The sequence below is a fragment of the Ruditapes philippinarum genome, unplaced genomic scaffold (assembly GCF_026571515.1).
Source record: "Ruditapes philippinarum isolate M1 unplaced genomic scaffold, ASM2657151v2 ctg764_1_1_1_1, whole genome shotgun sequence".
Classification (NCBI taxonomy): domain Eukaryota; kingdom Metazoa; phylum Mollusca; class Bivalvia; order Venerida; family Veneridae; genus Ruditapes; species Ruditapes philippinarum.
The window spans coordinates 178,582-195,475 of NW_026857818.1; the positions used below are offsets into that span (position 1 = coordinate 178,582).

At 30.8% G+C, this 16,894-nt stretch overlaps 1 protein-coding gene across 13 annotated transcripts in view; it reads left to right on the plus strand.

Annotated features, from left to right (window-relative positions):
- LOC132751147 (cubilin-like) overlaps nt 1-16,894 on the plus strand; it is a 175,484-nt gene that overhangs the window by 111,538 nt on the left and 47,052 nt on the right. For 7 of the 13 annotated variants that reach the window (XM_060741269.1, XM_060741274.1, XM_060741273.1 and 4 more), the window contains exons 1-2: nt 2,187-2,228; nt 5,048-5,129. In XM_060741269.1, coding sequence (XP_060597252.1) covers nt 2,202-2,228; nt 5,048-5,129 — 109 coding nt within the window. In that variant the 5' untranslated portion in view covers nt 2,187-2,201. Of the gene's footprint in view, nt 1-1,195; nt 1,263-1,306; nt 1,462-2,186; nt 2,229-5,047; nt 5,130-16,894 lie in introns of those variants that run through there. The other 6 variants (XM_060741278.1, XM_060741276.1, XM_060741277.1 and 3 more) reach the window with 4 other exon arrangements.

Consider the following 16,894-nt stretch of genomic DNA (forward strand, 5'->3'; position numbering starts at 1 on the left):
TGGTAAGGAATTATATCCATCAAGTGCTTGTATAAAATTCGTCTTACGTCGTCACGTTCCGTATATCATTTTTATTTGGAAAGCCCAAGTTGATAAATTTTTGTCTATGTTACATGGACGCTTTCTAATAAATGAACACATGTATATTTTTCTTTAGAAAATGTATGGCAAACTTGTTCATAATATTGTTATAGTGGATATTGAGCTTGTTAAATGCTTATTCTTTATCCATTGGATAAAGTGAAGCGCTGAAAATGAAATAATTTGTCACACAGAAAGCAAAATGAAAAAAGTAGTATTCTGACTTCCAAACAAAGAAAAGAGTGCCTTCGAAGCCAAAGATGGCTCTGATTGTGGCAAATGATTTCTTTTTTTAACCGTAAACTAAAAAATATGTAGGCTTTTCAAACCTAAAGCTTATAGATTTAATCAGCGTATTGTTTCTTTAATTGAGGTTTCCTAAGAGAATAAAAAGTGGCTGAATAAGCCGAATGTTTGTCCTCTTACGATTACTACATCAGATTTAAAGAGTAAATCTACGAATATTTATAAGATAATCGTCGCATTCAGGATCAATTCAGTTAATCTCTTTCTTGAAATACGGATTAAGATATGATATCAGATCTCTCTGAAAAAATACAAGAAATCTCATTTCATTCTAGATTGTTTTGATAGCTACTGGTGAAAAAATAAATTCTTCTCTTTTTTATCATGTAGCACTATCAGTAGATATTTACCTATATTCTAAAACACAACAGTGTACATATGTTTTATTTATTCCATCATCAACAATCTTGTGCAAAAGTTAATGTTCCCGCAGATTCAGTGTTTATCTAGTCATACTGAAAGTTCTCGTATTTTCTCTGACTTCAACATGAAAATACGGTTTTACTGCATGCAGAAACAAAATTTGAGCCGCGTCACGACAAAACCAACATAATGGGTTTGCGACCAGCATGGATCCAGACCAGCCTGCGCATCCGCGCAGTCTGATCAGGATCCATGCCGTTCGCTTACAGACCATATAACAAGTAAAGAAACCGATAGCGAACAGCATGGATCCTGATCAGACTGCGCGGATGCGCAGGCTGGTCTGGATTCATGCTGGTCGCAAACCCATTATGTTGGTTTTGTCGTGACGCGGCTCAAATCTTTCTACGTTTATCACAATGTTTGTTTACATGTTCAGTTTTTTTCTCTCGTTGGAGCTAGATTATTTTCGCAGTAATATACGTCATTGTGTAAAAAGGCTGCATGATAAAGTATGATTTTGTTCAAACCATTAAACGCACTTGTGTTAGGCACTTTAGTATTGAGAGTTGTTACGAATAATTATTTTGACTATGTATCAGTGCAAAGAATGGAACTTCATGTCAAGAGCTTGATTATGTATGGATTTTAAGCCGATTTTTGTTAATGTTTCCTTTGTCGCATGCATGGAATGAGTTACAGCATTTGAAGGTATTACTGTGTACATATTCTCAAATCGAGTGTTTTCAAGGCTAAGAACAAATATAAAAACGTTATTCTGATGTTTTAAAAATATTTAGTGTTTGGAATTATTTTTGTCCAATAGAATTGCAGTATTTCAAATGAATCATAACGTATTTACTTTAGTTAATCAGTCCATGAAATCGACAGTCTTACCAAAAAATATTCAAACACTTAATGGGTTAGCTGCGTCGTTCTTGACCAATTTAATTTTGTACATGCTTATAAATAAATACCTATACTTAGCGCTAAAGAATAATTTTTTTTTTGCCATCAATTACGATAAAATAATGTTTTACAAAGAATTATTGATTTATTGTAGAGTTGTTAACATGTTGACGCATTGCTGTATTGGGTATAAAGATATTAATCAAATTCTCGGAGAAATAGTATAATTAAAACAGCTACAACTTTTTTTATTCGTTTCACAATAATACATGATTAGAAATATCGTGCTGGTATTCTTTAATGAGATTGTTCATTAAAATTCGCAGTAAACACCTGATCTTTATGTTATATTTATATATACATATATGATTAAAATATGAACATACATTTGTATTTCTTATTATTGTAATATAATTATTTACATGTCCAAATATGGGGATCGTCGCGCCATTTTTTATACTTGATTATATATTTAGACTAACATACAATTCACATTCCCGGTGTTTATTTGATTTATGTTTCGTGTGAGTGAGATTCATTTTATGGATATATCTTTAAATTGTAAGACAGTAAGTAGCTTTGATTTTTGTGAGTGTGTGTTGTCTTTTATTTGAGAACGTTCTATTATTTTGAATAACTTTAATTTAAGTAAGAGATTTTTAGATGAATATTAGACACTGCCTTGATATTTACTTTAATCTCAAGCTTGTAAAATCTCTTTGACAACTGATGCAATCTTTAGTGCAATATTTGGTTGATGAAAGCTGTTTGATTAGATATAATAAATTTATAGATTGTGGTAACAAATATTGTAAAATAAGAAAATGGGATCAAAAAGAGTTAACTTGATTATGCTATAAAACTTTTGTTTCATGTAAGACATAAAATTAGACTTTTATTTGGATTGTGTCGATCGTACCAAAAGCCTGCTTATCCGAGACATATTTCTGGAAAGCCGCGGGATTTATAATGCTGTTTTATTGCATACACTACTCTAGTTTGTCTAGCTGAAGAAGTGCTGGCCTGCTGTTTAATGCGGTTATTGATTTTTAAATGTTGTTATTTTACAGTCTAAACGGTCAACGCCTTTTTACTTATATTTTCTTGTGAAATCCTGAATTTCTCATTCTTTGACATATATTTGTAGATATTTCCAACTATGTTTGTCTGATTTACTCACATACATTTTTCAAATAACTTTTTGTCTATACCATCTTTCCCTATATTAATATGTATTTTCCATAGTTACGTTCCAAAAAAACTAAAATAATTAGTATATTATATGTTATGTCAGAACCGACGAGATGTCATGTTTTAAGAAATTATTATACACATGTGTAAACAACGAAGCGCAACTTTTCAAATTTTGCTAAAATAACTTGTCAGTGACGTATATAACTGTTCGAAACTGCCCTTTTTGTGTTAAGCGATTGCTTTGCTCTGGTGCTTCTTAATTAAGAGCTATTTATTGACAATCAATATAGAACTTACTAATGTTTAAAAAGGTTGTTTTATTGTAAAAAAAACTATTATATTTCTTAACAGAAATTCATTGAAAGTTGAAAAACGAATACACCACCACCCCCTGTCAAGAGATGTTACCAAAAAGTGTGTCAAATGATACTGTTTAATTAAATTATACATTTTCATTGGATTATTATTCAGAGCATGATAATTTTATCGATTTTGTCTACTATTGTCTAAGTAACACCTACACTCGTCTAAATAACGGTACTTCTGTATAATGATAACTAAAAAAATGTATGTAAAACAATTAGGAATGGTGGTATGTGTGTTGTCTTGAATGTCTGTCAAAACTGATAAAAAGAAAACTAAAGACAACATTAATTCAGTGCGGGATGAAGTTTAAAAATACCATAGAATCTTTCCATATCACCTCCGACGCTTTCTCTTAAAACAGATCAATACGCGCTTAAACATATTGTAGTCATAAATTATTCTAAATATAATGCTAAGTTATTGAAATAAAATAAAGACAATAAAAAAAACGTTGTAAGATGAATTTGGAATATATCCAACAAAACAAAAGGTTTCAAGAAATTTCTTCAAGAGCGCAAGCACCGTGAATAGCCTAAATAACGGTACTTCTGTATAATGATAACTAAAAAGTTCTTTATTTACTGTGGAAGGAAGAGATACGTTCATCATTTACTCGAAAAGAAACAGTTTTTATGCTATATTCGAAAATTCGAAAATATTTGCAATAAACTTATCAGATATTACTCAGGATGTTTTCAAATCACACATCTTTATATAAGGTTACTACAATGAACGTCACGCAGTGCTTTTGAAATACATGTATTTTAGTATATGAAGTCCATAATTCACTCAGTTGGATATGACTTATATCTTACTAGTATATTTTAGTATCTCATCGGTAACAATTAGATAAAAATTTATATCTTCCTGCTTTATTGGCACAGTCGTTAATAAAACGTTGATTTTAGTCTAAATATATATAAGCCCAAAGCATGTTAATTGACATTGATATTTACAATGTGTGTTATTGTGTTTATACGTATTAGCGTATTATGAAAAGTATTACTTACATATTTCACATATGTCATAAACACAATAAGAGTAATTTTGGAAATAGTAGTATAATTATGTGTCTTTAATACAAATGACGTATTATGTCACAGATTATCAGTATTTTTATAAATCTATCAATACCATAAGCAGACACGGCGTTATTCGGCATTTTCTTGTCTTAAATAGGATTGGACTACAGTTGGCACTTTTTCCATATTTTTTCTTCAAATATTGATGAAAAGTACTAAAGTATCATTTGGATATTCTTATGAAACATTTCTAGATAAACCACGTTGATAAAATGTATAAGTGATTAATACTGCACATTTATATATCAATTGAAATATTTTGTACTGAAACAATTTATTATCTGCTGTCTCTACAAATGTTATATCGGATCTTGCCTCTCGCACTTATCAACAACACTTATATATAATTCTTTTGTAGTTTGTTGTCGTCTGTGATACTAGATAATATCTGTATAATTATTTATATTATCACTGACCTCTATTATTATAATACACCAATTCGCTTTAAAGATTCATGTTGTTGTGTTTATTTAAAAAAAAGCTTGTGAACTCGCCATTTTATGATTTGTTATGAAGTATTAAAATTACTGTTATTTGTTGGAAGTATATGAAATGATAGTTAGAATGTAATGAATAAACATGTGTATGTTTTAATAATTTATGTAGTCGTGTTGCACTTTTCATTGTATGTAATGAAGAGACTAAGTTTCATTCATTTTGTTTACCTTGCTCCAGATGGACCTATCTAATATTTACTAAACTGTTATATAATAAATGCTTTCATGTTTTATTTTCATATTTTTCAGAAAATGCCCCCGCGTGTATGTCGGCTGCTGATATGGATAACGACGGTTTTCTCCTTCGTCCTGGTCGGCACTGCGGACAGAGGTATGTTCAACACCCACATTCAAATGACCATGCATGTTGTACCTATTTTGATACATTAAGCTTACGACATTATTGTTTTTGGCTTTGTTTTCTAATACGTTATATTTTGAATTGTACAAGCCAAAGAAATAATTACGAAAAACTAATTTAATAGGTTACTTAATGATATGAAATGAAACATTTTATGATCCCCAAAGTCTTTTTCACATTAACAAGTTGAACAAGAGCTGTTCTACAGAGAAAAAATCTATTTCAGAACTCCCTTCCCATATCCGAGCTTATTAATGTAGCAGTCCCTAATTAACTTAGATGACTTTTTCCCTAACTGATTAAGCCTTGAGCTTACATGCATAATTAGCTGTTTACAAACTTGAGGTTTTCAATTAATTAAAAGGCTTCACTCAGTGCCAATAAGTCTGTTATAGCGATGTACAACATTGAAACAAGTCTAAAACATTCCCATGCTCAGGAATGTTTAATGCGATAGTGTAGTGATGCGAATGCTGTGCAATTGAAAAATAATAAAACTGGGTTTGTTGCGACACATGCTAGTCACTAAAATACTGTTACAACTTCTCTTGTTGAATGTAAAGTTAACATCTTTCAAGAACACGCAGATAAGATAGATTACATTTTACACTCGTAATGGTATAGGTGAACACAGTATGAATACAAAATATGTCACTTAAAACCGAAGTTTTCTTAAGAAAGGACCAAATTAACTTGACGAGTAATAGCGATTGTAATTTTCAAACATAGTTTGTGCATTCTGTTATTAAATTTAGACATATTCTTAAGAACCATTTACATTTAAATGATAGTTTGCGAAGAAAGATTTTTTACGCAAAAATGAGCATAGTACAGATATATATATATATGAGTTAATCAGGGTGTCGCCACATCGCATTAAATCTTACAAATTTTTCAAAATGATACATCATTTTTTTTATGAATATAGCATTTATTGTATTAATATGCTATTCAAATGACATAAAAATGAAAGTTTTCAAGCATCAGCTACAGTATCAGGCATGAATAAATGTTCATGTTAAGCATTATTATCTTCAAGTCACAAATATCACCGAAATGTACAGATCATGAATCATTAATACAACACAGTAACCGGATTTCTCTAGGGGGTCATCAGTGGAGGAGATACCTAATGCTGTGAAGCTGATTAGACTAAAATAACAAGTTTGGTTTCATCCTCATGCCTATCCTAGGAATGAGATGATATTGATGTATATGCCATATTGTTTGTCAAAAACAAACTCTTGACGGCATATCTGTAATATCAGTAATGCTGTAATGATATAGCTGTTAAATTGACAGAACTTAGACATTAGTTTGAAGTTGTTGAGGGACATAATATTAAGATAACAATTTTTGTGCATTGTGAAGCTTAACGTGCTTACGTATTTTAGGAAATGAACTTGATAACTTTTATGACATCAATAACTGTTCTTTGGTAAAATTGATAAGGTAGATTGTGTATTTCAAAACAATTCAAAACAAAATCAGGATTAATATTGTTACAAAAAGTCAATTTTAAAGGGATACTCAGGCAAAATAATAACGAAAATATTCAAATGATGTTATGTACTTAAATCACGCTAAAATGACATTTCCTAGAGTCCCATCATGAATTTCTGTATAAATTCTATATATGTTGGGTTTGAGGCGTAAGTATATCTATATTTCTTGAACGAAATTTAGACGCCAACAGAATCCCCGAATAGTTTTAAAACAAGTCACGTGACTCAAAGTTACAATTAACAGATATTGTGGAAATTGTATGATTCAAAAAGTCAAAGTCATTCATTTGACACGTTCTTTAAAGTTTCCAGAGTTCACTGTGACGACTATGAAATCTAAGCGTTCTAACCTGACACACGCGGGTCAAGTTAGGAAACCACTATTTTATTCTAGTTTTGTTCCTTTGACTGTCTAGCATATTCATTTTTGAGGAGATCTACAGAATAATGAATAAGAATAAAAACATCAAAACTAAGAATTGAAAATTTTGTCTGTGTCTCCAATTATTTGTGATGTATAATTATGAAATATGCAGTATTGATACCGAAGACAGTAAGGATAACAAAACTCGTTATTTTAAAGAAACGTTCACCTCTTACTCCGCTGGCAACGACTAAATTTACCCAACCTTCAGGGTCTACAATGTCCGCTATTTAGTCAGTAATTATTTTGAATTTTTCTCTATAATTATGAATTGGGTTGTCAAGCTTTGTGATAAGGATAAATCTGCTATTTCTGAAAAGCACACATAGTCATGAGGAAGGCAAAATGTTTGTGAATGTATCCATAGTTACAGAAATCAGTAGAAGTAAATATTGTGATTGAAAAAACCAGCTGGACAGCTTGCTTTCATGGCCATGTGATATATAGTTGCATTGGTCAAAGTTACGATCTACTGTTGGCTTTCTGTTGCTGGTGAAGCTGTTAAGCTGAAATTTAATCTCCAAATACTCGGTATGTGTCACTAATTTTGATACTTTTAGTACTGCTTTAGTCGGTCTATGGGTGTTTGAGAGATTTGTAGTCGTCATTAACATTCATGAACAGATTAAATAAAATTGTCCTCAATTTTAACCGCCATTGCTTTCAAGAGATCTAACCTACAACATTATTTTGAATATATAATTTTTAATCACTAGCTAGCTTGCAAAGGTACTTCCGAAAGTGAGTATTAGCATGGTCTAACTGGGAAAAGGTGTCAATGCTATCTTGGCAAATCTACCGGTATATGATATTTGCCAAACTATTTTTCCAACTATAATAAAAAGACATACATTTTCTATGCTTGATACTAAGATGCAGTTAGAACATACAAGCGATTCCCTGGAGATCTGAAAAAGAGATTACTATTTGATAACAACCGATTTTTGCAGAAAATGTGTTTTTGGAAACATCATTAGATAATGTATGGGAATCCTGCCGAGAGGTGTTAAGAGGCTGATTCATAGATTAAATATATAAATGAATATTTTTTTAATATATCTTTTTTACCTAGTTTGAGTGCAACAACGACTTTTACGTTGTTGTTGTATGAAACAATTCAAGAGGATATTTTAAATTGTAAAAGCTGTTTAATGAGTAAGAGAAAGAGATTGGTGAGGTGTGCGGAGGGTCAAGTAGCGCATTTAGCAAGCTAAAGGGTTTGAGAGGTTTTTCAATCCTCCGCCCTTGCTTGGCCATTTTGTTCTTGTGTATTGCAGATGGTCCTGTGTTGTTAGATTTTTTGGGGGCTGCTTTATTGAAGGTTGCTCTGTATTATTGATACCGGTATTTGCTCTTTAAACATAATAAAATTATTGCAATGGTCATTAACGCTCATGAAGGAACCATATCATTTAGTGTATCATTCTCACATACTTTTTTTGTCTGAGTGCTATTGTTTTTGCCAGAAATTCTATAAGATTATTTTACGTGTTTAGCACTTATATACAAACAAATGAAAACTAGCCTGTAAAGATTGTACCGTTTGAATTTATGTTGTATGGAGATACTAAGATTTAAATGTTTTACTGAAACCCTAGCTTGTCTGTGTGATGGTTATACTAGAACACAATAATTTTAAAACAAGAAATTTAGAAATGTACTTATATTTGAATATTAAGTTCTGAATTGTAGTATCCATTGCATTGAAGTATTTAACCAAAGAAGTATATTTAATAATTTAAGTTGTCCTGGTAATTAACAAATACCCTTGGATTTGCCCCCGTCCACTCGACGTTTGTCTGTTCATGTTCGGTACCCTGCAAGATGCCTTCCGGGTAGTTATATTTGCTAGATATCGCCGGTGACTGCGTAACGTAGGCGCTGCTCTTTCTTGTTGATCCTTGCCTCTTTGCTTTTTTTTTATTTCCAGAAGCAATATCTATACATCATTTATGTGGTAATTGCATTTTTTTTCTATGAAGTCTATAAATCTAAATTACAGACAGATAATCAGCAAAGTTATTGTCTAGGAAGAATATTGATCGCCTATCGTTTCATGTGCATATGGTAAGGAAAAAACGAATATGCTTGGATTAAATGATAAATATATTAATTTGTTGAGACAACGTCAAATTTGTCTGAAACTCACAGAATGATATCTTATTAAGGATAATATTTCTTTAGAGAAAATTGTTTTTGTACTGTTGCAATCTATCTATTTGTTTAAGCAAAGGAATCACTGATTTTTTTATATCAATTATTTCAAAAGTCATTCTTTAAGCATCGTTACTTTCTATTTAATATAATATTAGTTCTGAGATACTCTTGGTCAGAAAATTGTGCAAACGTTGCAATAAGAACATTTTAATATTCGAGTTGCTATAATATAGATTTACTTTCCCCTACAGCATTTACATTTTGGCAGATTGCTTTTTTCTAGTGGAAATGACCAGGCTGATAATTTGGCTTCAGACAGAATCTGTCAACAAATTTGTTTCCAGGGTTTCCGTTTATGTATTCAAATTGAAATAGGTTCTCTTATTACCTCAGTGTTGTGTCTATTGACAAAAATCTTGATTATGAAGTCATTTTTACAAAATATGTTCTAACGGACCAAACTAAGCTTCGGGAAAATCATGTCAATGTTACAATATGCTTTTATTAAAAGCAATATGCTTTTATTAAAAGCACTAAATGTTAAACTGTATATAACTTGATTTGCTGTTCTCATTTCTTTCCTCCTATCAGCATATTCATAATTCAGCTCTAACAACAAAAGTAAAAGGTGTGCTTTATCTTTGTATTCGCATTTACTATTATAAAACTAATTTCATATAATTAAATATCAGAATCAGTTTGCATATTATATATCAACACTGATAAAATACCATCATCCATTATTACCGTAACGTATTCTTTTATTTTTGTTCAGCGTTTACATGTTTGGTACAATCAGTGCCTTATGCTACCCTTGGATTTATCTACGCGTATCGTCATGATATATTATCTTTTCAAAAAGTACAATATCAAAATATATATCACACAATTCCTAATGAACACCCAAATTGGCAACATTTCAAATGTTTAAGACTCGTTGTGATTGTGTGCATATTGAGGGATGGAAATTGTAAGTGTAAGCTGGCGTCCCTTCCCCTCAGCAAAAGCTATATTCATGACAGTCACTTAACGTTTCTGACCATGTTAATCCGGGTCACATACAAATTTGTGTCTAACGAAGCATTTATGACATACGCAACACTTTCATTATCGGAAGTATATTATGTGCATTATTTGAAATGGCAAGTATAACTTGCCTATGTTTTAATGTTATAATCCTCGTGTGAGAACCACAGCCGAAATATTCATAACCCATGAATCATTAATTTAACACAGTAACCGGATTTCTCGAGGGAGTCATCATCAGTACGGTAGCACCGCCGTTGACTATCGTTAAGCCTATCCTATGGTAGTGATGCTATCGATGTTTTGCCATATTGTTTGTCAATGGCAAACATTTCACGGTAAAAGTATTATGATATAACGTTAATGCTGACAGAACTTTGACACCGGACTGAAGTTAGCACAACAGTGTGATCAATTCGGCAGTTTTACCAACTATATCAAATACTATGTTAATCTTGGAGAATTTAGATCGGTACATTAATATAGAATGTGTTTACTATTTTAAAGACCAGAAGTGCAAAATTGTTGTGTGTTTTTTTTTCTTTTTATTTTTACTTTGTCTTCTCTTTTTGCGGGCATCATACTTGTCGAGATAATTATCCAAGCTTTCAATATTACATATTTCGCGAGTAGATTTTTGTTTCAACTATCATCTTTTGCAAATAGAGATCTTTTTGAAATTGCTATCCAGCTAGCTTACGGAACGTCGGTGGTTCTACTCAGGTGCCTGAAATAATGCACGGAGGGGCACCTAAGGTCTTCCTCCACCAGTAAAGCTGGAACGTCGCGATATGACCTATACTGTGTCGATGTGACGTAAAACCCAATCAATCAAATCAAATCAAATCTTTTTGAAATTACGGTTGTAAAAGGCGTTGTTTGTTTCGTTTTTGTACTATTTGATAAATTTCATCTTAGCTCTGTTAATTCGAACATGTAGCTACAAACACATGATGAATAATGCTTATAATTATAGGTAACTGACTTGATAAATACAGAGTTGTCATTTGGTGCGCTTTGTTAATGATATAGATTTACTATTTATGACTTTTTGACAGTGTAAGTCTGGCTGACTTTTCAAGCTTAGAAAAGCTATTTGTTTGATATGTTTTGTTTTATATAACACATGTATATTGACTCAGAAAGAAAGAGACGCTGATTTTAAACACATGCTAGAAACTTTAATATTTCTTGCGGGGAAGCTATAGTATACATTTAGTTATAGACACCATAGGCCTCCTTTCAATAGCAACACTAGAAAGACTTAAAACGAAGAACTACGACTCTTTCAAATTTTCAGAAACCTGTTCATTAGTTAATTTATGGACGATCATCGTTGATATTAACTTGAAGTATTACCAAGAAATGTGTTGTGCCGCAAAGATAAATTATGGTTACTAGGTACTTTTGCAAATTATTTTGATTGAGAAATCTACGACACGTGTAAACCTAATAAAGAAGATAGATCGCATGGAACCAGTATTTAAGTCTATCTTTATAATAAAATTATCTTTGTTAGTGCAAGCTGATACATGAATCATTTCCAAATGTTTGATGTACAGCAGCATTTAAACCTCTGAGATTTTCTGAGGGACTTACAAATTAATTTCACTATTTCTAATAAGAAGTATTTGCCGTCAATAAAGAAATATTTGGTTCAATATGTAAATTTAATTGTATTTTAGAAAAAGAAATTGCACGGATTGCCCTTTTATAATTTAGTTATATATATTTGTTGTATTGGCGGTAATAAATGAATACATAATACGAGTATTTACTTGAAGTATGTTATGTACGACTGTCTTCATGAAGTATGTTATGTAAGACAGTGTAGTGAAAATGATTTAAATCAAACAGTAATTATAGACGACATCGTGCAGTTTGTTTCTATGTTAATTTCAGTAACCATACATAGATTTAAAACAAGCAGACAAATGATAGTATTGTCGGTTATGTATTGCTCTATGATAAAGTTGATAAAATGTTCAATTGCATTAACTTTGAGATTTATAGAAAATTATCATTAATCTATTATAACGACATAAAGTTAACGCTTTTGTATTCCTAATTATACCTCATATCTGCTAAGAAGTAAAGTTCTATTTCTTAAACTATGTGCCAAAATGAATCTGACAGAACAACTAAGCTTCAACCAATATCTATTTAAACTTGAGAATAAAAGATATTGAGACTGTTGTCAACCAATACAATTAAACTTGGAACGTTGTTTTTTTTCACACAAACTGTTTTATTGAAACTCAACCACAAATAAATTACAAAAGATCATTGATTAACTTAAATATTGATGTTGACGTTATTTTTTCAATAAACTATAAATAACTGTTTTGTTTTAAATAGTATAATTCTCCTTTATGAAGCAGTTACAATATTACTCATCTAGGTAGTAATTATATCTTCCCTGTCCAAATCTATAAATCTAGTTTATAGATAGACAAACAGCAAGACAGTTTCTGGAGACAGAATATACTCATCTGCAATATAAAAGCCACACAATGTAAATCAAACTTAATACAATACACTGTCATATATATAATTATGAACTGTTGAGACAAAGTTAATTTTGTCTTTTAGTTGACGACATAAATTAAATTAACTTTATTTTGTGATTAACTAACGTAAAGAAATCTAAAAGAAAGTTAACAATTTTATGCAAGGTTTCGAAAGTTTACTTTTACTGGATATACACGTGATTAATAATGTGAATTTCACAATGAAAGACCTTGCTACGTGTTAGTTACGAATATACTGGTACCCATATATTACCTGACACTGTTTGTTAAATAGATCTGTTCTAAAACATACCAAACCGTAATTACTTTGTTCCATTTATTGCTCGACCCAATGTTAAAATGTAATTTCTGATTATGAGAGCTGTACACTACTGGAACTAAACCGACCAAAACCAAGAAAACATTTAAGAGAGAACCTATAAAAACTTGCCGGAATGGAAGGGTGTATTTGTGTCGTTGCTGGATATATGACAGGGCCTTAAGACAGTGACATTTGACCATTTTTGTTATAATGTCTGAAGCTCAGACAGAATTTGTCGACCAAGGGTTTCTATTAATGTATTTACATTATTAAAAGTGCTCACATAGCCCGTGGATTCTGTTTGATGACAGACATGATGTGATTTTTTTTCTAATAATATAGTGTAATGAAGGAATAGTAGTTTGATAGACATCATATCCTTCTTTAAAGTACAGAAACTTTAAATGTATTTGAAAAGTACTTGAAGACGAATTGTTTTTTATCTTACCCGAGAGTAAACACATCTGTAAGAAAATCTGTCACTATAAAGTACAGTAGTTTTTATCTATTTCATTAGATTTTCCTTTGGTATTAATATACTTAATAAACTTAGAAATGGAACACGAGTCATGACCAGATAAATAGAAATATATAAGCTAATAATATACATGTATAGTTATACCGTTATGCCTATATGCATATCTGGAAAAAGGGATAATTGACGAAAGCAATGATAACAAATGTGTTACAGAAATAAACGAAAGTTGTAGCCTCGGTGCTGCTTAAATGATATTTCTTTTGATTCGATGGTAACGGCTAATTCCTTCTGTTTAATTGCGTATTTATAAGCTTCAAACAAAGCGGTCTATTCATATGTTCTGTTCCGGTTCGTACATTCTTAAATAGAATCAAAAATTGAATTATCGCTACAATGCCATATTTAATTAAGAAAAGCTTAGTAAAATAATGTTTGCTGTCATCGTTATTGTCTCATTAGGCTTATTTTTATTTAGATTTGTGTTTAAATCATTCAATTCAACCGGAATTCCAAACATCACATTATAAACTTAAAGACATAGTTAAATCATCTTTAATGTCCAATAGTGCAATTCATTCGCTGACGTTAAATTTAATTGACTTAACATTCATCTTTGTTTAAACATCTACTGTAGAGATACATTGAGCAAAGTTTGGATTGCATCAACAATTTATTTAATTATCCACAAGAACGGTAACTGATATATACACACACGGTATCAATTATGAATTTAACATGATTGTACTGTGATAAACAGAACGGTGACCTGGTGGTTTATGTGACTTCCACTCAACCAAAGGAGCATTTGTTGTAGCCAAACTCTTTGAAGGGTCAAGTTTCATGATATGATTCAGTAGCTGTATGTTTACGTTCAGGAAGCTATTCTAAGTAAGTAGAATGTGTTTCACAGTCAAGCATAATGAAATTTATTTAATGAAAGCTATTTGTTTGATATGTTTTGTTTTATATAACACATGTATATTGACTCAGAAAGAAAGAGATGCTGATTTTAAACACATGCCTGAAACTTTAATATTTCTTGCGGGGAAGCTATAGTATACATTTAGTTATAGACACCATAGGCCTCCTTTCAATAGCAACACTAGAAAGACTTAAAACGAAGAACTACGACTCTTTCAAATTTTCAGAAGCCTGGTCATTAGTTAATAAATGGACGATCATCGTTGATATTATCTTGAAGTATTACCAAGAAATGTGTTGTGCCGCAAAGATAAATTATGGTTAGGTACTTTTGGCAAATTATTTTGATTGAGAAATCTACGACGCATGTAAACCTAATAAAGAAGATAGATCGCATGGAACCAGTATAAGGCTATCTTTATAATAAAATTATCTTTCTTAGTGCAAGCTGATACATGAATCATTTCCAAATGTTTGATGTACAGCAGCATTTAAACCTCTGAGATTTTCTGAGAAACTTACAAATTAATTTCACTATTTCTAATAAGAAGTATTTGCCGTCAATAAAGAAACATTTGATTCAATTGTATTTTAGAAAAGAAAGTGCATGGATTGCCCTTTTATCATTTAGTTATATAATTTTTGTTGTAAAAATGAGTATTTGATACGAGTATTTACTTTAAGTATGTTATGTACGACAGTGTATTGAAAATGATTTAAATCAAACAGTTATTATAGATGACATCGTTAAGTTTGTTTCTTTGTTAATTTCAGTAGCCATACATTGATTTAAAACAAACACACAAATGTTAGTATTGTCGATTATGTATTCCTCTATGATAAAGTTAATAAAACGTGCAATTGCATTAACTTAGATATTTATAGAAAATTATCATTAATCTATTATAACAATATAAGGATAACGCTTTTGTATTCCTAATTATACCTCATATCTGCTAAGAAGTAAAGTTATATTTCTTAAACTATGTGCCAAAACAACATAGCTTCAACCAATATCTATTTAAACTTGAGAATAAAAGATATTGAGACTGTTGTCAACCACTACAATTAAATTTAGAACGTTGTTTTTTTTTTCACACAAACTGTTTTATTGAAACTCAACCACAGATAAATTCAAAGATCATGGATTTACTTAAAGTCTGATGTTGACGTTTATTTTTTCAATAAACTATAAATAACTGTTTTGTTTTAAATAGTATAATTCTCCTTTATGAAGCAGTTGCAATAATATTCATCTAGGTAGTAATTATATCTTCCCTGTCCAAATCTATAAATCTAGTTTATAGATAGACAATCAGCAAGACAGTTTCTGGAGACAGAATATACTCATCTGCAATATAAAAGCCACACAATGTAAATCAAACTGAATATAATACACTGTCATATATATGATTATGAACTGTTGAGACAAAGTTAATTTTGTCTTTTAGTTGACGACATAAATTAAATTAACTTTATTTTGTGATTAACTAACGTAAAGAAATCTAAAAGAAAGTTAACAATTGCATGCAATGTTTCAAACTTTTACTTTTACTGGATACACAAATGATTAATAAGGTGAATTTCACATTGAAAGACCTTGCTAAGTGTTAGATACGAATATACTGGTACCCATATATTACCCGACACTGTTTGTTAAATAGATCTGTTCTAAAACATACCAAACCGTAATTACTTTGTTCCATTTATTGCTCGACCCAATGTTAAAATGTAATTTCTGATTATGAGAGCTGTACACTACTGGAACTAAACCGACCAAAACCAAGAAAACATTTAAGAGAGAACCTATAAAAACTTGCCGGAATGGAAGGGTGTATTTGTGTCGTTGCTGGATATATGACAGGGCCTTAAGGCAGTGACATTTGACCATTTTGTTATATTGTCTGAAGCTCAGACAGAATTTGTCGACCAAGGGTTTCTATTAATGTATTTACATTATTAAAAGTGCTCACATAGCCCGTGGATTCTGTTTGATGACAGACATGATGTGATTTTTTTTCTAATAATATAGTGTAATGAAGGAATAGTAGTTTGATAGACATCATATCCTTCTTTAAAGTACAGAAACTTTAAATGTATTTGAAAAGTACTTGAAGACGAATTGTTTTTTTTATCTTACCCGAGAGTAGACACATCTGTAAGAAAATCTGTCACTATAAAGTACAGTAGTTTTTTTTATTTCATTAGATTTTCCTTTGGTATTTATATATATAATGAACTTAGAAATGGAACACGAGTCATGACCAGATAAATAGAAATATATAAGCTAATAATATATAGTTATACCGTTATGCCTATATGCATATCTGGAAAAAAGGATAATTGACGAAAGCAATGATAACAAATGTATTACAGAAATAAACGAAAGTTG